The sequence below is a fragment of the Festucalex cinctus genome, chromosome 16, assembly GCF_051991245.1.
Source record: "Festucalex cinctus isolate MCC-2025b chromosome 16, RoL_Fcin_1.0, whole genome shotgun sequence".
Lineage (NCBI taxonomy): Eukaryota > Metazoa > Chordata > Actinopteri > Syngnathiformes > Syngnathidae > Festucalex > Festucalex cinctus.
Window position 1 is genome coordinate 22,157,387 of NC_135426.1, and position 22,748 is coordinate 22,180,134.

The 22,748-nt window shown below is 45.4% G+C and overlaps 2 protein-coding genes and 1 long non-coding RNA gene across 4 annotated transcripts in view; 2 read left to right on the forward strand and 1 right to left on the reverse strand.

Moving 5' to 3' along the window:
• Positions 1-4,800, forward strand: part of exoc6b (exocyst complex component 6B) — a 25,242-nt gene extending 20,442 nt beyond the window's left edge. For both annotated transcript variants that reach the window (XM_077500028.1, XM_077500029.1), the window contains 2 exons: positions 3,044-3,156; positions 4,557-4,800. In XM_077500028.1, coding sequence (XP_077356154.1) covers positions 3,044-3,156; positions 4,557-4,799 — 356 coding nt within the window. In that variant the 3' untranslated portion in view covers position 4,800. The remainder of the gene's footprint in view (positions 1-3,043; positions 3,157-4,556) is intronic.
• The window catches only part of LOC144003608 (uncharacterized), a 65,852-nt gene that overhangs the window by 12,889 nt on the left and 30,215 nt on the right, over positions 1-22,748 (reverse strand). The window contains exons 4-5 of the long non-coding RNA XR_013279028.1: positions 16,479-16,540; positions 4,856-4,952 (exon numbers count right to left, since the gene is read on the reverse strand). This is a non-coding gene — a long non-coding RNA (uncharacterized LOC144003608). The remainder of the gene's footprint in view (positions 1-4,855; positions 4,953-16,478; positions 16,541-22,748) is intronic.
• On the forward strand, positions 6,121-21,347 carry cyp26b1 (cytochrome P450, family 26, subfamily b, polypeptide 1). Its single transcript, XM_077500034.1, has 7 exons — positions 6,121-6,475; positions 13,835-14,059; positions 17,374-17,492; positions 17,554-17,710; positions 17,793-17,948; positions 18,378-18,662; positions 19,165-21,347. Exons 1-7 carry the CDS (start codon positions 6,272-6,274, stop codon positions 19,555-19,557), a joined length of 1,539 nt encoding a protein of 512 aa, XP_077356160.1. The 5' UTR covers positions 6,121-6,271; the 3' UTR covers positions 19,558-21,347.

Here is a 22,748-nt window from a genome sequence, read left to right on the forward strand (position 1 = left end):
AATCATGGCTCAGATTGTGACTGTCACATGACCAAACTCAGAAAATACGGGAGCCGTGATTGGTTGTTAGCTGAGCATCTGTGATGTCATTTTCAGTCGACAGCAAGGGGCAAAATGGCCAAGCCCTAAGATGGATAAAAAACAGGTGGATTTTGCTGCTTATTTCATATTCCACAAAGGCAATATTAATCAGAATGACATTTTTAGACTGGTGGGGGTGCAAAGAATGTATTTGAAAAAACTTTTTGGGGTTGACTTGCCCTGTAAGGGTGTTTTGTTTACCTCGACGAGCTTGGCCCGTCCAAAATAAGACACACAGCTGCAAACATCCTGTTAAACGAATGAATGACATCATCTTTGTCATAGCAGAATTTTAGATATCTATTTTTAAACTTCTGTGATAAGATGGCGAAAGCGGACGCAAATGCGACATCTTCTGTTTTTTTTTTGTTTTTTTTGGCTCGAAGACCGACATCTTGGCTTTTGGCGTCGTGGTCGATTCCGGCCTCGGTTGTGAATGCGGCGGGATGTTGATGCTGAGTGAAAGCGTCCAGTCAGGTGAAAGTGATACGTACAGGGTGGTCTTTCGACCTCGCTCCCCCTCGCTCTCCTCGGGAGGCCGACACTTCCCTTCAAGCGTGTGAGCGCTCCGATGGGGCGGGAGGGTTTGGTGGGGCGTGGGGGGGGGGGGTAGTGTCAATCGTGGGGGTTGAAAGCGGCCGAAAGGGAGGATGAGCAGCAGATGGACGTGTAAATGCTCGCCCGCCGATTGCGCGCGCGCACGGAAACGTGACTGCTTTCACAAACGGACGATACGACGATTTTGATGGACACGGAAAAGCTATGACGGACTTTTTTTTTTCTCTTTTTACTTCCCAGTGCGTAAATGAGTGTATCGACCAATCAATCAAAATTCCTTGGTGACTTCCAGTGTGCACTTCAAAAGTTTAAAGGTTAAATTGAGTTCACCTGGAAAGGTTAGAGTGCATTTTATCCTGAAATCTCACCCATAATCCAAATATCGATTTGTGTAGCCTACTGTATGTCGATCATATACATTTATCTGGGGTTAAAGGGTGATTACGTGATATCAGAGATACACACATACACACACACACACAGTGCAATGCAGTGGAAGGTCAATGGGATCACTGGTGCCAGGGAGGGCGGAAACTTGTCTTAAGACCCCCGCAACTCTCTTATCTGATGGGACACATGCGCATGTGTTACACGCGTGTGCGTGCGCGCACGGCAGCTCTCGGGGTAATGCGGCGCCCGAGATGACGGCGGAAAGTAAAAGCGCGCTCTTATCTGGCGGGATTTATGACTTCGAGCTTGCGCCGGTGTGGGAGAGGTCGCGGCGCGTTCTTCTCGACCCCCGCCTCAACTTCCTGCCCCGTCTGTGGCCGGGCCTTATCGCCGTGACGACGGGTCAGCCAGTGGTCATGACAACAGCGCCGCTCGGGGGCCCGCCTGACGGGACGGGGATGGGGACGGGACGGCCGCTTCAGCGGCGGGGTCATTGTTCTGCGCTATCGGCCGGCCCGATAGCACCTGCGTGCCCCCGCGTCCTGTTTGCGCAACCATCTTTGTCAGGTTGGCAACCATAAATTTGCATGTGTATGTACAGTCATTTTTCATAGTATATTAAAAAAAAATCTTATTGTATTATGTATTTTTAATTAATCTAATTAACCAATTATCTAATTCACCGTCGTGGAGGGTAGAATTTTTTTTTTCTGGTGAAAGAAGAGAGTCTACTGTACACCAGGGATATCATAGTTTTGGAATTTTTCATTTTAGTTAGTTTTTATTTCGTTTTCAGTTTTTGTTTTTCAAATTTAATTAGTTTTAATTAGTTTGTATGGTGGTTCTGTTAGTTTTTATTAGTTTTAGTTAGTTAATAAATGCTTAGTGTAGTTAGTTTTAGTATTAGTTTTTTTTTTTTTTTTTTAAATGTGCATTACTTGTGTGAAATATTAAAAACACCATAGCAGCGATGTCATCTGAAGGTGCTTTTCTATCGACTGCTGCTAGATGACATTACTTTTGTGTGACACACTTTCAAAAATTCTTATTCCGGTTAATATCAAAATTAATCTAATTAAAATAATATTTAAAATCATCCCCAAAGGCTCATGCGTTAAATTAATTTACCAAAGACTAAAATGGACATTTTTTGCTATAATTATAGTTAGTTTTGTAAAAATAAAATGTAGTTTCAGTTAGTTTACGTTTTTTTAAGAAGCATTTTCGTTTTTTATTTTATTTCGTTTACTAAATAGTTTTCTTTTTAATTTTAGTTTTAGTTTTTCCTTAGTTTGAGTTAACTAAAATAACCTTGCTGTACACAATATATTATGGCTCTCCAAAGTTCCATCGAAATGCATTATGGGAACTCGGACTAGAAGTAACTGTTTATTCAAATAAATGTTCTATTTTTAACTCCTATGTATGTATTTTGAATTCAAAAGATTAATTTACTGGTGGTATAAGTAATGCTCATTTTATTTTTTGGTGATTTTGATTCATTAAGATTTGTATAATTTATTATTTAGAGTGAATCAATTATAAATATTTAAATAATGGAAAAAGATATTTCACCAATATTCCACTACACATGTAACAAAACCCTTTTTTATTTAGAGAAGGACTTGCCTGTACCTTTCCTGCCTCCTCACCGCCGTCTTGCGGCACTTTTTGTTTGCAAGCGGTCGCGCCGGCGTGACGCCGCGCGCTTCGCCCGCTCAAAGGCACTGGCGGCTGCCGTCCAAGTGGCTTGCGTATTTCCACTCCCTTCCCCCAACATGTGGTTTCGCTCGCCATCCCTCTGCATCCCCCTCGTCCTCTCTCATCCCTCGCTCACATATGGTTTCTCTCTTGTGTGTTTGGTGTTACCCAGAGTTCACTGGGGCTCCCGGCTCGCTGCTCTTCAAGGCGGAGACCGTGCGCACCCGGGGTTAAAGGGGGGGGGGGGGGTGCGGCGGGTTATGCAACACTTTGAAATGTGGGTCATTTATTTTGTCCTTTGTTGTTGTTGCAGCTGCTGGAGCTGTTCACGCAATGGGATTGGTCCAGCTACCTGGCCGACTACGGCAAATCCGGCTGCAAGTATCTGCGCGTCAACCCGCACGCCGCGCTGGCCCTGCTGGAGAAGTGAGTCGGCCCCTCGCGGCCTCGTCCTCACGTGCCGCCCACCCGCCCGTCCGTCCGTGCGCTCTGCTCTCAGCTCGTCCTTTTTCTCTTTCTTGTGTTTGTCACGTGCCGGCAGGTTGTCGAAGCCGTGAGTATTGTTTTCGGCATGTACGCACAAACTACTAAGTCGTGTGAACATGACCTGTTTGTTCTGACGTGCTGCCGTTTGAAGTGAAGTTAAAAAAAAAAAAAAAAAGCGCAATTAACTCATTTACTCCCAATAACGTATAAACACGTTTTTTAATGTTCCAAGTGTCCCAAAGACGTATTTATACGTTTTTTATGCGAAAGCATACAGAAGGCTTTGATGCAGCTTCTCAGCTGCAAAGAACGGTTTCAGAAATGGTAGTTATTACACAAACGGCCAGCAGGTGGCAGCAGAGCAAAGGAGATCAACCAGGGCCATGTAGAAAAAAAGCTCAATTACTTACAATTTTAAATAGATTTGTGAAAACTGCTGAAACTTAGCTATATTCTAATACTAATTGCTGCAAAACGGAAACCGATAGAAACATACTTTTTTCCCTGATGAAAGAAGAGACTTTAATCTTTCTTTTGATAGGTTCCATGCTTTTATAGCAATAGAACACAATATTCTGTAGGCCTTGCAAAATCAGTCAAAATCTAGTAAAACAGCCGGGAGCGAACAGGGTTGCGAAATGTGAAAATGGCTGGGAGTGAATGAGTTAAGGTATTGATACCCTCGCATGTGGGCAAGGAGAGCCACAGATGCTGATGCACTCAGCCGTTTATCGAATTTGACAAACGCACTAGTAGAGCTGTTGTCAGCCACAGCTCACACGCATATGAACCGTGTTGGTCAAAGTTGCATGTTGTACCCATGCTTGTGTGTGTTTTTTTGGGAGGGTACTACGATTATCTCTCACAATCCAAAAATATGCATGATAATCCTGCCACACACTGAGCAACTGAAATGGACCAATGTGAAAAAATTTAATTTAGCAGCCTTATTTTTTTAATTTTTTTATTTATTTATTTATTTTTTGTACCACAAAAACATGGTGCGATTGTCAAGGAAGAAGCAGATTTTCACTAGGACAGAAAACGGGCAAGAATAAGAAGTGTGTGGATACTTTGAGAGGCAATTAGCAATGATCACTCACCGCATTCAATGACGGCACCTGATTATTTTGGTAACAGACTCTCCGCGCTTCACTTTTTAGTTACATATGAAATGATGAATATAGTTAAGTATGTTTAAAGAAAACTGCATATAGTTCAGACTTTTATGTGTACGTTATACTGAACATGTCTGGTGATTAGCAAAATGCTATCAAGGCCTAATTTTCCAAAATCCAACTGCTCAGCGTACAACACTGCGCTTTGTGTTTGCGCGTCAGGATGCGGGAGAGCAGCAGGAAGAACGTGGTCTTTGCGCAGTTCCGAAAGACGGAGCGCGACAGGCAGAAGCTCATCGACGCCGTCATCAAGCAGCTGCGCAACCTCATCGCGCAGCACCACGCCTGAACGGCCGGCCCGATGGACACCCGCGCACCGCTCTTCGGAATAAAAGGGACATCTATGCATTCACACTAACGGGGATTTGGTTCTTTTCACTGCACAATAAATGTTCTAACACTTGAACGGGACTGACCGTGTCATCATTACCCCGAGGATGAGGATGAAGAGCTTTTCCTACCTTTACCTTATGTCCAAAGTCCTCATGGTGCTTAGCTTTTGTTGGTGGTGGGCGGAGTCACACCCAGTGGTGGAAGGCATCCTGATGAATGTTGCACCTGATGACAAAAATTAAAAAAACATCACTGACTTTGTCTTCTCAAACAAGCCTGAAACAAATCTGTGATGTTTGTCAAAATACTACTCTCCTATCCTAAAATGCACTATAAACTTGACATGAAACATGCTGCCGTCTTTCATGAGTGAAAGCCCGAAATGGAACATGCGTTGTACAACATGTACTAATTTTTCTACAGTTTTTTTTACTGAACATTTATCCAGGGAAAGCAGTAAATAAAGCAACAGCAGAGTAAGTTAAAGCAAATAGATATATACAAAAAAAAAAAAAATATGTACATATTTTTTACAATACATCATAAAGTATGTCACAATATTAAGTTCTTTTTTTTTCCCTATGAGAAATTTGTATTGGAATGGCTGACTAAGTTAAAAAGCTTTGAGATTCCCCCCTACCATATCAATTCTTCACATCAATTGAACTACAGTTTGATCCTAAAATATTTAATTTCCACTATATTAATTTCCATGAATTAATTTTGTTAAAAAAGAATGTTATGATGAAATGCGGTGCTAATTGTGTACATGTAACAATAATACTACAAGGAGGAACAGTAATTATACTGTACATTGGTATGTTTGGCGCCCTGCTGTGTGCTTAGTTGCCACCAGGCGGCGACATTGCGCTTCGATCACAACAGCAAGCATGAGCGAAGTGAAAGATGCGCGTGACGCAAAGACACACATGCAGTGTTGAAAAGCCCGTGCATGCGCGCACCTACGGCGTGGCCCCTGGCGCGTCACACAAGATGGATTCCAGTCCATTTATCATCTGTAGCGCCAATCCTGAGCGGAAGTTATCTCAGCCGGGTCGTGCGCTCCTCCGACTCGAGGAGGCCAACAAAAGCCGCTCGGTCGGATTCAAACATCGGTTGACGCAGCTGCGCATCGAGAGAGCGACTTTTGTAAAGTTGACGTTTGTTTGGCTTACTTCCGGTGCGCAGGTGACTAGAGTTCAACATGTTGACACGGCGGGTGCGCACCTCTTCCTCCTCCTCCTCCTCCTCCTGAGAGGGGGATGTGGGTGAGGTGGGGGTCCTCCAGGAGCCGAAGGAGGTGGAGCAGAGGGGCGGGGAGGGGGGAGACCTTGGCCGCTGCCTGCGCGCTATATAAACACTCATTTGACTGACGCACACACGCACAGTGCGCCCACACGCGCGCGCCCACAGAAGCAGCAAGCCGAAGCATCCTCCTCCTCCTCCTCGTCGTCGTCATCATCATCTTCACCTTCATGCGAGCGGCATGAGGTGGTCCGGCTGCTAGGAGCTCGTCGCGTCTCCCCCCCACCCCCGGCCCCAGCATGCTCTTCGACACCTTCGACCTGCTGTCTGCTCTGGCCACGCTGGCGGCGTGCGCGCTGTGCGTGGCGCTGCTGCTCGTCGTGTCACAGCAGCTGTGGCAGCTACGCTGGACCGCCACGCGGGACAAGAAGTGCAAGCTGCCCATGCCCAAGGGCTCCATGGGCTTCCCCTTCATCGGCGAGACGTGCCACTGGCTCCTGCAGGTAAGCGGCGACCGCCTGCCCGGCTCGCTCCTCGCTTTGCTGGTCGGTTCTTTTGCGCGCGCAACACGTTGCACCGCCGTGCTTTGATTGGCAGGTCGGAGGAGGCAGAAGATGCTCAATTTGGTTCGGAGTTGGGCTCTCCCCTCAGAGGTTGAAAGTCATATAAATGCATAGCCGGCCCCGTGGGACGCTCAAAACGCGCATTTTTTTTTCTTCCTTTTTAAAAAAACAGATAAAACATGGTGGAAGGGAACCCCCAATTGTTTTATTCTGCTTCGGGCTCCATTATTACGTCATTGTGTTCTCGGCTCTACATTTCATTCTTATTAAACGCTACCAGTCAAAAGTTTTGGAACGCGTGTCGCTCCTGCCCAGTTTATTCCAGACGAGTTCAAAGGCACTTAAGTCTTGCACCCTTTTGTATAAAATGTCTCAAATGTAAGTTATTTTTCAGTTTTGGGTAACCTTACTTTATTATTATTATTATATTATTACTTCAACCTCTGTGTGTAAGCCACTTATCATTCAAGCTGTTCAATGGACTTCAACCGCTTTCCATTATTACAAAATACTGGAGAATTGCTGTAAAACGTTTTACTAATAGACCAATTAAATTTAAAGTCAGACGTCATAGGAAATAGTAACAAGCACATATTAAGTATTGTCCAATTGATATAAATCTGAGATTTGTTGTGAATAAATAATCGTAAAACTGGTTAAGTGAAGAAAAATACAAACTTCGGGACAGATTTTCTGTCAAAATCAAATGAACAGAAACATGACGTAAAATGAAAACAATCATAACATTAAACCTGAGAGAGATTTTTAAAAACAAATTGAAATACAATTAGAAGCCAAATTCATGACAACCAAATCCAATTCATGGTATTTAAAAAAAAAAAAAAAAAAAATGCACCCCCCCCCCCCCCCCAAAAAAAAAAACACAAAAAGTGCAAACATGATATTTAAGTGCACAATTTTCTTAATTGCTCTGTGATCTGATATTTCATGTTGTGCCTTGGTGGAGGTCACTTTTCATTTTTCATTTTCTTTACACAAAAGCAAAACGTGAACGGTGTGTCAAACTCAAGGTCCGGGGCCAGATCCAGACTGCCACATTATTTTATATGGCCCACAAAATAAACTAAAAGTGATTCTAATTTGTTTATTTTTTTTACCAAATGAATTTGTTGTTTTCTGCACAAATATGGCAATTTTTCTTCACTTAATCTGTTTTGCAAGACTTTTATTTTCACCAAATGCTTGAACATGATTTGGACAATAGATGCACACGACATTTGCTTGCCTCTATTTTCCACAACTTCAGTTTGTTTGTTAAAAATATGGAAGAATATGATGACATGATTACACAATTTGACACCCATTGATGAGAACATTCCAAATTCTCACCCCGAAAAAAAGTGTCAAACGAACGCCGGCGTTCCTTTTCAAATCGAATCTCCGAACGTGTCAACAAAAGCGGACGCCCTCGTATCGGCGAGGGGAAGAAAAAAAAAAAAAAGTTGGCAACTTTTCCCCGGCTATTACAACGTAACACAGATTCAAACCACATGGACGCGGGCAACAGGAGATGTTTGAAACGGACCAGAACTCTCCGCCGCCGTCGTGCGTCTGTGTGATGGCTGGCTTCGCCGTCGAAGGTTCCATTACTTCGCTACATGGCATGGTTGTGGTTACGCGCACACTGTAGACTTTTTTTTGCAGCAGCTCGGATTCAGTTTGGGACCCGATGTGTGTGTCTTTTAGCAGTGGTGGGAAGTACATTCGACTGTTTTTACTTTTACTCCCGACATTTGGAAACAAATGCCTGTACTTTTGATTCTTACGTAAATTGGTTTGTTTGTTTGACCTCCGCGGATGACAACACGAAGAAATGAGAGAGGTAAAGTCAGTCAAGATTGACGCCTTGATAGTAAATTCTGAAACATTTGTACTTGAAGTCCCTGTGAAGTGAAAATAAATGTCCTGCAAAGTGTCTAAAAAAAAGAACAAAAAAAAAATCAAAATTGTGAAAAATGAAGCCCTTTCTCCCTCTCAAACAGCCCTACGCAATACTCAACTGTCAATCAAATCCCAAAAATTCACACTATTTGGCCTCACCTATATATTTCCGAGAACTTGGTGTACATGCTGACTATGCAGTCAGATAAAAACAAAATAACTAAATCCCTTCTCCCTCCTGTTACTTCCACCTTTCTTACTTTGATGTGCGTGCACTCATGGCCGACAATGAGGCGCTTTAAAATGGCCATGCCAGTCCGAAGCCCCGGTCCATACGTTATCAAGTCTGACTTTAAACTTAAAAAACAAAAAACAAAAAACTTGTTCTTCCAACATCTCTCCGTGCCATGCGTAGACTCACGGGTGACAACGAGGCACTCTGACGTGGCCACGTCAAAGCAAAGTTCTGATCCACGTGCTGGCGGTCAAGTTAGACTTATACAATGTTTTTTTTTCTCCACTCTTCTACCATTCTCTGCATTACGTGCATGCACTTATGCCTGATAACGGGGCACTCTAAAGTAGCCACATCATTGGATGCACCAAAAAATTAGGAAAACTGAAAAGTAGCCGAATGCTGTATCACAATTAAGTACCACATAGTTGTCAGTCTTAGCACGTTTTCAGCTACTATCTTCAGACGATAATGTATTTCCAAACCAACCTCTGAATTAAAGAAGTTCAATTAATACCACCTCACTACCATCTTTTCTGCATTTGAGCAAACTAGTTTGTGGCGAAGGAGCATGCCTCGCTGCCGCAGAGTGTATGCGTGTGTGTGTGTGTGTGTGTGTGTCGGGGGTATTAGCGGGGGTCCCGGGGTGAGCGCTTAGAGCGTTTTCAACAAGCATAATCTCCTTTTCTAAAATGTCCTCAGGTCAGGGGCCAAGGCTCTCGCTCTCTCTTCCCCTCGCCGCATTCTACTCGTGTTCTGGCTGAACTATCCGAGGCCCTTCTTCGCTAATCCGTCCGCCTCCTCCTCCTCCTCCTCCTCCTCCTCAACCGCCACACTCTCGCGCTCCGCCTTCCTCCTTTTCTTTTCCCGCCTCCTCGCCTTCCTTCCTTCCTTCCTCTTCTCTTTCTGATGTGACGGCGTGACCGCAAGGCGACGCGGGTCATTGTCCAATCGAGGGCCTATCGCGGCGTTCACACGCGCGCGCGCGCACACGCAGGTTCCCTGGCATCTCTGGCAGCGTCTGAATGATTGACAGCTGAAAAGAGGGAAGGAATTCCCTCGCAGCCTTTGGCCGCCCCCTTGTCCTCACGCTGCTCCTCCTCCTCCAAACCCCCCGCCCCCCCCCCACCTCATTTTTAACCTTCGTTTCGCCCACTCTGGCTTCAGGCGTCAATCAGGCCGAGTGGCGGGTTCGAAACTCCGGACTACCATCATCTACTCGGGTCATTGCGGAAAGAACAAAGTCATTCAACTGAAGTTTACTGTTACACTAAATAAAATACAAATATGGTCAGCACAAGTCAACTAACAATGCTAATATACAATGGGAAACATCATAGATGGGCTAACAAAAAGCGTCTATGTAGTCATAAGTTAAAAGTAGGGTTGCCAACCGTCCCTTGGAATACGGAATCGTTCCATATTTAGAACTTAAGTACGCGTCCCCTATTGTCAAAGGACCTTTGTCCCGTAATACCGTGAGAATCAAAAATAGTCCAAAAAATGTCAATGGAATTATAAACAACAGTGCCCTTTACGTGACAATTTACGGTAACCTTCCAAAGACTATGTGACCAATGAGCGGACAGCACATTTAGTCACGACACTGATCTGTACGCAAAACTGGATAGCCGATTGGCCAAGACTTTTGATGCCGAGAGGCTGCCATATTACCACTACCAGTATCGAGATTGGAGAACATTTGAGATCGTACTTAGTAGAAACATTGTGATTTATGAGTATTTTAAATTAGTAAATATAAACAAGAGGACTTGAGACATTTTACAACTTGACTTAAATACATGTATAAATTATAATGTTTGCAGATTTTTACAGGAGGAATCCTGTATACTTTTGATTAAAGAATTAAGATGCCTCTGCCAAACATAATTTTGGGGTCTACGGAACTGAGTGATAAAAGAAAAAAGGGGTCTTCAAAGCAGCACATACCGTCCCACTTGTTAAACAGTGGGGTTATGTGTTCATATCATTCAAAAATATGCATCCTATTCAACTCGGGTTTAAATAGTAAAAAAATAAAAAAATTAAAAAAACACCTACAAAAAAACCACAGCAGCAAGGTTGAAGGCAATCAGGTCAGCCATCCTTGTTGACGAGGCATCGCTTATTTATTTTTCAGAGAGTTGGCAACCCGACTTAAAAGAAGAGAGACAATATAACAATACTCAAAAAGGCATATATTCTTTATCCTCTGTGACTCTTTCTAAGCTAACTGTTTTTTTCTTTGGCCTCTCCTACACCTCTCCCACACCACTCAGCGTATTTGTGAAATACGAGTAGAAATACTTTTGAGTGTTTCTGTGCTGCTTTATGGTGACTTGAATCGTCACACGACATCCTTTCTTGACTTGACGTTGCTATTTTGAGTGCGTGTTTTTTGAAGCTTTCGCTTCTCGCTTTCATTCACCGCTTCAGTACCCCCTTTTCTCCCCATAACACGAACCCCCACTGTCTCTCTGCTCAGCATCACCGCGATATGTCACACGCACATGCACGCACACGCACGCACGCACGCAGATCTAAGTCAACATAATTAGCTGTGTTTTTTTGTCATAGCCTAATAAAAAGAGTCATTTGTTGGACATTTCCACGGCGCTACAAAGGGGACATTTATAAGGCCCCGGTGCAGGTTCGTCGGCGGGCCAAGGCCAACAGAACACGCGGGTATTTTTAGCGCTGCTCGGACCCTGGGCGTGTGCGCACGGCAGAGAGACGTTTTCTGGGATGTTCTCCTTCACTTATTATTTTGCCGTTCGAGTTTGTGGAGGTGCGCCCATGAGGCGATCGGGCTTTTCTGTGCGTGTCGCTTCAATTTTGTGTGTGCACGAAAACCTGTATGTGGTTACGTTCTCTTGCGAGAGACGAGCGGCGTCATTACATCACAACTTTTCCATGCTTGCTGTGTGTGTACGTGTGCCTGTGTCTTTGTGCGTATTGCCAGATTCGGGACGGGGGGGGTGTAGTCGACTTCTCACCTTTTTAAGCTAAATGTCATCCACACCACACCCCGTGCACACGCCTCCACGCACACAGGAACAAGACATGAAAACATTTTGGACGCAGCCAAAAAATGTGTGTGGAAAAGTCAAAATGGAGAAAAATAAATGGAAAATCATATAGCGACGTATTGCGCATACGCACGCGCATCAATTTGATGGTGTATCTTGGGAGTGTGAAAGGGAGCCTTGTCTGGCTGCTGAAGGAACTCCCCTTCCACTGTGTGCGTGCGTGTAGGTCAGCATGCCAAGCAGACATACTAAACCACTCTACATCCATGTGGCAGCAAAATGTAGCTTGGAAAACAACTCACACACACACACACACACACACACACACACCCACACACCCACACACGCACACCCACACACCCCCACATACACACACACACACACACGCACACACACAAGCAGTCACACATACCCCGAGAGCTCCAGAGGCAAGTCACCAACCTGGTGTGTGCATGCGTGTAGTTAAAAAGAGGAAGTATACAGTAGCTGTGAAAACAGTTCAGATCAGTAGTTTGAAGTCGAAATAATGTGCTGAGGATGAAAAATACAAATTCACCGGAGGTTCGGGGGAGGGTTGCGGGGGGTCACGTTTACGAGTGCGCCGGCGGCGGGGACAAGACGTCGACACCTCATGAAGGCGCACACATCTGAGGCGGGTTAGCTCAATTACAAAATGCTAATTAGCCGCATCTGGGCTCAATTGGTGTAAGGCGACGTTGCGGGTGACAGGAACGTGGGAGTCATGGGGGGGGAAAAAAAAAAAAAAAAAATAATAATAAAAAAGAGTGAAGCCTTGCGATCCGCGGGGGTTAGGGACAAACTCCACCCCACGCCTAAAATGTTTCAAATGGCCTGTGAAAAACCATTTGCCCCCTTCTTGAACCGCTTGGTAAGTGCCAACTGTTATCAAAGCAAAGTAAAATAAAAAAATGACAAACTACTACTTTCCTACTAGAGATTTTTATTATGTTTTTGACTCAGGCATACAAAGATAAAGCAAAATTACCTATTTTTTTTAACCATCTCACGGGGCGGCCATTTTGCCACCGGGTTGTCGACTGAAAATGACATCACAGATGCTCAGGGCTCAAGTAACGACCAATGACGCCTCACCTGTTCCCTGATTATGATCATGTGACGTTCGCAAGCCGTGATTGGTCGTTACCTGATGGTCGGAAGTCGGATATATCCGAGTTGGTTTTTCCCAGTTCCCACCTAGTTTTATATTCGCATAAATTGCCATTCAGAGTGACGTCACATTGTAGTTTGCCGGTGAAGTCGGGGTCCTTGTTTTTGTTTTGTTTTTTTTCCCCCCCCGACTTCGCGAGTGGAATTTCCGGGGCGTTCCCGTACACACTTCCTGGTATGAACTCGGAAAAGTCCGACTTCCGACCATCCTCGAATACAGCATGAGCCTTGAGCAACTGTGATGACATTTTCAGTCGACAATAAGTGCCCTGAAATGGATAAAAACGGCTGGATTTTGCTGCTTAATTCATATTCCACAATCTCAATATGAATCATAATAGCATAATTAAATTATGATGATGAACGAACTACTGATTACATTCTATTAAATTAGACGAATTACATGTTTTTATGAAGTACGATACAGTATTATTGAGTGTTAATGTTACATTGATTTTTCTTTCTGGCCTGGCAAGTGGGTCAGAGGTGCTGCCCCCAGCTGGACTGGAGTGTTACTTTACCAAATATTACAGGGCTGCAACAACAAGATGCAGAAACAAGGAAATAAGAGAAATGTTCGACACCAAACAGTCGTCATGTAGTTGTCTGAGTCTGTGTGTGCGTGTGACTCTTGCACATATCTCTTCCCCCAAGAGGCCTCCAAGGTCAAACCAGTTAGTGTTGTCACACTGCAGCCTCGCCATGTTTGTTTACTTTGCACATTTTTGTGAATTTTATGAATTTGCTGCGAGCATACGTGTCACCACACACGTGTGTGTGAATAACGTACTTGTGTGTAAGCTGTTTCAGGCGCGCGCACACACAGCCCCATTTACAGGGCATGAGTCCAAAATGTCTCTTTCCAGCCGAGAAACGGCGTCCGTTGTGTACGACCACGGCGTGACCCACTTGACCCGGATGTTTCTCCACCTCCCTCCCACGCAGGGTTCGGGTTTCCACGCGTCGCGGAGGCAAAAGTACGGCAACGTGTTCAAGACCCACCTGCTGGGCCGCCCGCTGATCCGCGTGACGGGCGCCGAGAACGTGCGCAAGGTGCTCATGGGCGAGCACACGCTGGTGACGGTGGACTGGCCGCAGAGTACCGCTGCCCTGCTCGGACCCAACTCGCTCGCCAACAGCATTGGCGATATCCACCGCAAGAGGAGGAAGGTCAGTACGCACGCCACGTAACAGCATTTCCTCTAATAATTAAAGCCGTACTCTGATTCAGTCTCTGCACGTCTGCTCAATCCAAATAATTGGTAACCAGCACTACAATGTGGCCGTGAGTTAAGCAGCAAAATCCACCTGTTTTCATCCATCTTATGTTTTGCTACTTGCTGTCGACTTAAAATGACATCACAATTGCTCAGTGCTCAGATAACACCCAATCACGGCTCAGCGTCAGAAAATAGGTGGGCTGTGATTGGTATTTACTAGTTATGTCACAATAAGGACAATATCGTGATATCGTGATGTTAAAACTACCACAATATCGTCGTCGTCATGTTCGCAATATTTAAAAGGAACACATTGTTAAAAAAAAGTCAGGTTGGTTTCCATTTGTGCAGTTCCAGCACCCTCTAGTGGCTAGTTTATTAGTGCAATTTAATTTTCATTAGGGATGTTTTGGCCTTCTATGTTTAAAATCTATGCTAATTGTCAGATGAAGGGGAGCCTAATTTGCTTGTGAAGCGATCAATGTGTGCTTGCATTACCAAGTAAGTGCCTCTATATTGTTTTTAGAGATTGTAGGTGGTTTATATGCATTGCTGTTACGTACAAAAGCAAAATATTGTGCTTTTTTTTGTATGAGCTCTATATTTTACAATATTGTGATCTTTTTTAAATATCACCAACGCCCCACAATATTGTGATAATTATCGTATTGTGACCTTCATATCGTATCGTGATGTTTGGATATCGTTACAGCCCTAGTAGTTACACGAGCAACTGTACCGTTATCTTTTAGCTGACCATAAGTGGCAAAATGGACGGCTTTTGCTGCTTGTCTCATATTCCACAAACAATCAGAACTAGCGGGGCTGCATAGAACATATTGTCAAAAACATTTTTGGGTTGACTTCCCCTTTAATTCCTCCTTGACGCCACCTATTATCTCTCTTTCCGCCATCTTTTCCTCGCCAGGACAATTTCAGGTAATCAGCCACTTACTGCCATTACCCCCTCGTCCCCAGGGCAAATACCTACCTTGCTCACACTCACTCACACACGCACACGCATGCACGCAAGCACACATATTAAGGCGTAATCCAGTGCATTTCCTGTAAATCAGCCTCTCACTTTCTCCCGCCGGGTCCTCCAGAAGGTGGGCGGGGTCAAGTGGGGCGGCACATGGGGACGGCGAGGCCACGAGAGGTCAGCCGGGTTTAATCTGGGCTCTGATCGGGCCTGCAGATTGTGTGCCAGCGTTTCAAATTTAGGGTTTCAAACTACGGTTCGGATTTAAAGTCAGGGTTCTAATCTTGGCTCTCAACTCCCTGGAGACCCTCTGCACTAACCTCATGTAATGACCCCTGATTAGAAAGGCACAAAGAGGGGCTTTCTGCGGGTGACCCCGACACACACGCACGTGCACCGACCTGAGCACGCGCTCTGTGAAACATGGCAGACGAGAGATGGAAAAGGTGGCGACATCCTGTGTCATTGTGATGTAAACGCCTTCGCTCAGTCAGGAGCCAAGCATGAAATAAGGACGCAGATTAAGGCTCTGCTTGAATTTGGGAGCAACTCAAGAGAGAGGCTGCTGCACCTGCAGGCCTGGAGCCAGTAGAGGGGGCTGCCACGTGAGACGCAAACTAGTCCTTTCACACGTGCATGCATCCCGACTCCTCAATGGGCATGTCCAAGAACACGATGACGTTACGACAATATCAAACGTAATGCATCACGTCAGGTGACAGTGGAGTACAAAATAGAAGTGAAGAAGTCAGTCAAATATAGATTGGCGGCATGGAAGTTTCCCTCGAGTGTTTCCTCTCCTGGAAAATCTGTGCCCAGTCTTAGGTTCTCTAGTAAGGTATTATTTTTAACTTTTCTGCGTGTAAATCTAAAGATTTGTACAGGATCATTTTTTAAGGGGTGTTTATTTTAATTCATGTAAAGCACTTACAAATAAAGTTTGATTGATTGAGTGATTGACTGATTGATGGGCATTAGTAGAGCAAAAAATAGAATCAGGTGAGTCAGTAGAGAAGAAAATAGAAAAAAAAAAATCATGGAAGGTTGGGCGAAGGCAGCAACGAAGGAAAAGAAGGCCGGCGAGAGGAATAAAGGGGTCTTTACATGTTTGAGGAACCAGCAGCTCACAGCACTTAAAGCACATAATTTAAGACATATGGACGTTATTAGGACCACTGTGTCTGTGTGTCGCTCACTATACCGCACTGTGTGTATGTGTGCGCACGCCTCAGGCTACAGAAAGACAGTCACGTTTTTGTGGTGTGGCAGAATGACTGTTGAACAATTGCACCCCCCACCAACACCCCACCCAAAAACATCCCAAAATGATGCAGATTCCCAATTCGGACACCTCAAACAAACATTTGTGTGTTTTTTTTTTCCTAACCTGGATTATTTCCGGCGATCTTGCACTAGTTGTCACAAGATTACGTCGTGGCGTCGTGTCACCTGGCAAAAATCAAATAAATGAAGACAATGTTATTTTATAAACTATCAGAGGAGAAACTGTAAAACCATTACCATGTTGCTAATGCTACACAAGCGTGTAGGTTAAAATGAATTAAAAACGATAATCTTCTGATATAATAAACAAATTATATTCCCACAACCACAAACATATTCAAGAGTGTAATCAGTTATTTGTCATGAAGTCATGACAAGTCAGCGGGAGACCTAGTTTTGCAAAAATGTACAGAAATGATTCCACCATTGTGTAAATTTCCCATCATGCCGTCAGCATTTTTGCGCGTCAAATAAACTTGTAAATCATCTCGGCGGATAAACAATGTTGCAGTTGTGCTGACTCGAGGGAGAAAAAGAGTTTTCTCTCATGTGTGGGGGGGCAGCCGTGGTAAAGCGGTTAAGATGGCTGCCATTGACCAACAGAAGAATGTGTGGGAAATGGGAGCATCCATGTACAATTATCACCTGATCCATGGCTGTTGTGTCCTTGAGCAAGGCACCAATATTCTGATCCAGGGCTGGAGTCAAGTCCGCCTTATCGAGTCCAAATCAAGATCCGAGTCCAAGTCAATGCTAGTCTACTTTAAACATCTGCAAAACTTTATTTCAAGGTTCTTTTGAAAGAGGACGTTAACTTTTAGGAATGAAAACATAGACTCGGTCGAGTCGATACAAATATTTTGCGATTCCAATGAGTCCGAGTCAAGTCTGAGGCAACAAAAAAACTTGTCGAATCTGGACTCGAGTCTGTACTACAGTGCTGCTCGGAACTGCTCCCCCCGTAATGCTGATCCGTCTCCATTCATCCGTGCACGCAGGTATTTGCCAAAGTCTTCAGCCACGAGGCCCTGGAGTCATACCTGCCCAAAATCCAGCAGGTAATCCAGGAGAGCCTGCGAGTGTGGAGTTCCAACCCTGAGCCCATCAACGTCTACAGGTAAAACCCACCCACGAGCAACAACCCATAGGCTCTGTTCTGAATGGGAATGCTTCATCAGGGAAAGCCAGCGGTTGTCCTTCACCATGGCGGTGAGAGTGCTGCTGGGATTCCGAGTCTCAGAGGAGGAGATGAGGCACTTGTTCTCCACCTTCCAGGACTTTGTCAACAACCTCTTCAGCCTGCCCATCGACATGCCCTTCAGTGGCTACCGGAAGGTACGTACGCCGTGCCTTGTACCAGGAAAACTGCCTTCAGAGACTGAATGTGATTTTTGCATGTCCTTGCGTATGTGTGCAGGGTCTGCGAGCACGCGACAAGCTGCAGAAAAGCATCGAGAAAGCCATCAGGGAGAAGCCGCTGTGCACGCACGGCAAAGACTACAGCGACGCCCTGGACGTCCTGATGGACAGCGCCAAAGAGAACGGCGCCGAGCTCACCATGCAGGAGCTCAAGGTTGGGACTGAAAGTTCTTCACATGCACACAAGCGCACTTGTGGCGTCACTCATCAATCATTCGAGCAAGAGCGAGAACATGAGACGCGCACACGCGCTCGCAGTGGGCGTACGGGCACACCCTCTGTTTACCTATTCAAGTCATTCCGAGGAATTCTGTGGAAACTCAACTCGCTCTCTCTCTCCATGTGGTTTCTGGGTTAAGTCCAGGGCCAAAAATAAGTCAACACTCCCCCTGGAGGGTCTGAAAGAGGCCTCCTGTACACACACACACACACTGAAAGTGAACTGGGGAGGCCCTATCACACACACAGCAGAAAGCGTCCGTGTTGTTTATCCATCCCATTGGCTGCTGCTTCCCGCCAACAAAACGTCACGTTTGCAAACTTCCCGCGAATGCCAACACGACATATTTGCGCGTTGTTGCAGGAATCCACCATCGAGCTGATCTTTGCCGCCTTTGCCACCACGGCCAGCGCCAGTACTTCACTCATCATGCAGCTCCTGCGCCACCCGCCGGTCCTGGAGCGCCTACGAGAGGAGCTGAGGGTGCGGGGATTCCTCCACAACGGCCGCCTGTGCCCCGAGGGCGAGCTGCGTCTGGACACCATCGTCAGCCTTAAGTACTTGGACTGCGTCATCAAGGAGGTTCTGAGGCTCTTCACGCCCGTCTCAGGGGCTTATCGAACCGCCATGCAGACCTTTGAACTCGACGTAAGTATGGAACCTGTTTTAAACTTGAACTCAATTTACTTGAGAATTTGGGAAGGGGGCGGCACGGTGGTGAGTGGTTAGCACGTCCGCCAGTTCTGAGGACTCGGGTTCAAGTCCGGGCTCCGACCTTCCTGGGTGGAGTTTGCATGTTCTCCCCGTGCCTGCATGGGTCTTCTCCGGGAACTCCGGTCTCCTCCCACATTCCAAAGACATGCATGGCAGGTTAATTGGGCGCTCCGAATTGTCCCTAGGTGTGCTTGTGAGTGTGGATGGTTGTTCGTCTCTATGTGCTCTGCGACTGGCTGGCAACCAGTCCAGGGTGTACCCCACCTACTGCCCACAGCCAGCTGAGATAGGCTCCAGCACCCCAACGCGACCCTTTTGAGGAATAAGCGGTCAGGAAAATGGATGGATGGAATTTGGGAAGGGCGCTGTTCTGAGGATCTGTTTTATCTCTCCAAAGTGGCTTTTGAAACTTTTTTTCTTGCCTTTCGGCCTGCAGGGGGTGCAGATTCCAAAGGGCTGGAGTGTGATGTACAGCATCCGGGACACCCATGACACGTCGTCCGTCTTCAAGGACGTGGAGACCTTCGACCCCGACCGTTTCAGCCAGGAGCGTGGCGAAGACAAGGAGGGGCGCTTCCACTACCTACCCTTCGGCGGCGGCGTCCGCTCCTGCCTGGGCAAGCAGCTGGCCACGCTCTTCCTGCGCATCCTGGCCATCGAGCTGGCGAGCACCAGCCGCTTTGAGCTGGCCACGCGACACTTCCCCCGTGTGGTCACCGTGCCCGTGGTCCACCCGGTGGATGGGTTGAAGGTCAAGTTCTACGGCCTGGACTCTAACCAGAACGAGATCATGGCCAAGTCGGAGGAGTTGCTCGGAGCCACCGTGTGAAGCCGGTGATGGGGTGATTGAGGGAGGGAAAAGGACGCCACATTTTCGGACTAAAAGGAACGTTTTCACCTCCTGTTCCCACGGGAGAGGAAGAAGATGGCTGCCATAAGGATTCTGCTCTCATCTCAACAAAAAGTGATGGAATATCATTGGAACGTGTCATGGGGTGCAGGGGGAAATGAGGCGTTGATAGGCAAGATGGATCAAACAGGGTAACGGAGAACAGGAAGCAAAGGCTTTGGGGATTTTGCTTAATCCAAATTGGCCAGTCACTGTAGCAGGGTAAACGGGGGCGACAAAGATCCAGTCATCCGGAGGCAGTGTCTTTTCTTTCTTTCTTTTTTCCCCCAAATCAAAAGTAAAATGTGAGCTTGGCTCTTTGAACAGTTTTGTCTGTGGATTGTTTGCTTTGACTACTTTCCCACGAAAACTAAAGTCTAACGTTCAACTGCATTCCCAATCACCTTTGGATGAAATTTTGTTCGGTTTAAAAATGCTCACCTTTGCTGTTGGAAAGATGGCACGTGGTTGTTTCTGCCTCACGATTGGCTAAATCTCCCTGCCTGCTCATTTGCTAGATTATTTCATGGGAAAGTTGCTGAAGCGGGAACGTATCGTAAGCAAACTAGCACACGCCGCTTACGTTGACAACTATCAGTTGCTCACAGCTAGCATCACAAACACCAGCAAGTGATGAAAAAAGGCCCACTCGACATGTAAATGCTGCTCGTCCTTGTCTTGTCGTCGTGTTAGTTTTGAACGTCGCGTCGCTCCCACTTTGCTGCTCCTCGCGAGCACGTCCAGAGAAAACCCAGCAGAATCATTCCATCCGAGCGCCCCTCAAACCAACCAAAAGCCCGAGTGGCGCGGACCAACCAGGTTTGAGAGGGAGGGGGCGGGGCACGGAGAACGACCGATAGCATGGCTCGCGGTCCTGTCTTAACACACCACTGACTTGTTCAGGAAAACAGATGACAAGTACTCTTTTTGCTGCTTCTTTGTGGACGTCGTCTCACGGAGAGTTTGAGATGTCCATACTTGTTTGTTTTTGTCAAGCTCACTTTGTTTTCTTACATACAAGTTACCAGGCGTGATAGCTAACTAAAAGAATTGTACTGCAATGAATGAAACTCAGAAACAGGCAAGTGAGTGTATACACACACAGTACATACACACATAAATATACAGTATATAATTTTAAGATCTGCAGTTTGTAAAAAGCAAAAAGAGCGTTAACGTGCTACTGTTTTTTCATAATTTGTATAATACTTAAGCAAGCTCGCAAGCCACGGGAAAAATCAGCTATCGACTAATAACCTAATATTAATGTTATTATTGTTCTATTTTTTATTCTACTCCAGAGTTATTTTAGTTTTGAGCCGAAATGAAAAAAGGTCTTTGGAAAATACTGGATTTCTATAGATTGTTATGGATTTCATTTACATTGCGTACACAGTGTTGAAATTGTTTATAGTGTTAATTGATTACTGTAATTATTCCGTCTTTTGTTATTCAGACTTATTAACGCTGCATTTTATTTACTATTAATTATGGAAAAACGCAAAGCACTTGGGGGTAAGAGTAACGTAAGACTATTTTTTAAGGGCCAAGCGACTACATTTCTTCTTTCCTGATGCTTTGTCTGAAAGTCCTGTACATATTTTTGGATTTCTTTTCATAGGAAATATTATGTTGCTTAGCTGAATTATGAATGTCTTCTTTCTTGGTTGTTTTTGTAACCATGATTGTTCAATGTACTCCTGCAATAAAATATGTAGTAAAAACAATAATGTTGAGACTCCATTAAAAAATTGCTGTGAAAGTGCAATTCAGTGCATTTCAATATTTGACACAGTAAGAGTTGAGTTCAAATACATTTAAGACATACAGTATTAGAAGTTAACATGTTTTAGTGCTGAGCTGATGTGTGACAGGAATAGCTTTAAGACACTTGCGGTCAAAGGTCAAGGTAAATCAAATGGGTCATTAGCGCAACATCTCTCACATACTCTCTCTCGCAAACTCGCTCACTCACATTCATTGGCGAGCGCCAAACACAAGGTCCAAGGTCAAGTCGGCTGCGAAATGCCAGGCGGAAGTTTTTCCATAAACTTCTTCATCTTGACAGGAAACAGAGGAGAGAAAACACACCTACACACATACACACACACTTCAAAGATGCTCGCTAAGTGCTTCAAGATGACGAAACCGCACGTCCCGACACGCGACATCCGACACCGGCTTAGCAGGAAATGATCCGCGATCACTGTTGCCGTAGCAACCAGAGCGTTGACGCTTCCAGGAAAGTGAAAGTGGATCTCCCCGTCTCCGATGACTTTTCTTATCATCTCACTGTGACCTTGCAGCGCCAAAAAAAAATAAATAAATCAATCGAGACGATCGACGAGGGGCAGAAGAAGCTCATATTGACAAGTGTGCTGCTTGTGGAATTCTAATGCGCTGTGCATGTTTACACGATGCTATGATGTCATCACACACACTCAGCGGCAGCGTCCCCGGCCTTCCAGAAAGAACAATGGCTTCTTTCTGTCCGTCCTCAGGCACGTTTGCGAGCACATAGACTGGGGCGGGCTTACTTAATAGTTTGCTGCTCAAAGTATGACTTTCTCCAAATGTTTGTGACAGCTAGAAGCTTCTTGCAGAAATCAGCTGACAGTCTCTCCCACTCTCTCTTAAACACTTGCAGGACTTCTTTCCTGGCAGAGTTAATCTTTTTCCAATGATCTTCTACAGGATTGAGATCAGGACCTCAGCATTACTGTTCTTTTGTGCATTGGATGCATGCTTACATGGACTCAAGACCGTCCACCTAAACAATGGGTAGCGGATTTTTTGGTAATGCATAAATGTCATAATTCCTTCCAAACGTTTAACACCTCTGCTACTTGAGGACAAAATAAAAAAATCATACACCATGTTCAACTTTTTTTTTCCCTCTTTGAAGGTGTCATTTCCCAGTTCACTGGTCGTACAGAATCATTTGGTTTCCACCGTGCTTGCTTCAGCTCAATAAAGCGAAAGATTTGACAGTCATCCGCGGAGGCCGGATCCAAAGTCTACAGTGGCGCTGGCCGAGGATTCCCCCTGGCGCGTCTAGCGTTGTTTTAACGAGCTATCTAATTGCAAGCTAACGTCAGAGTGAGAAGGAAATGACCATCAGACACCAAACA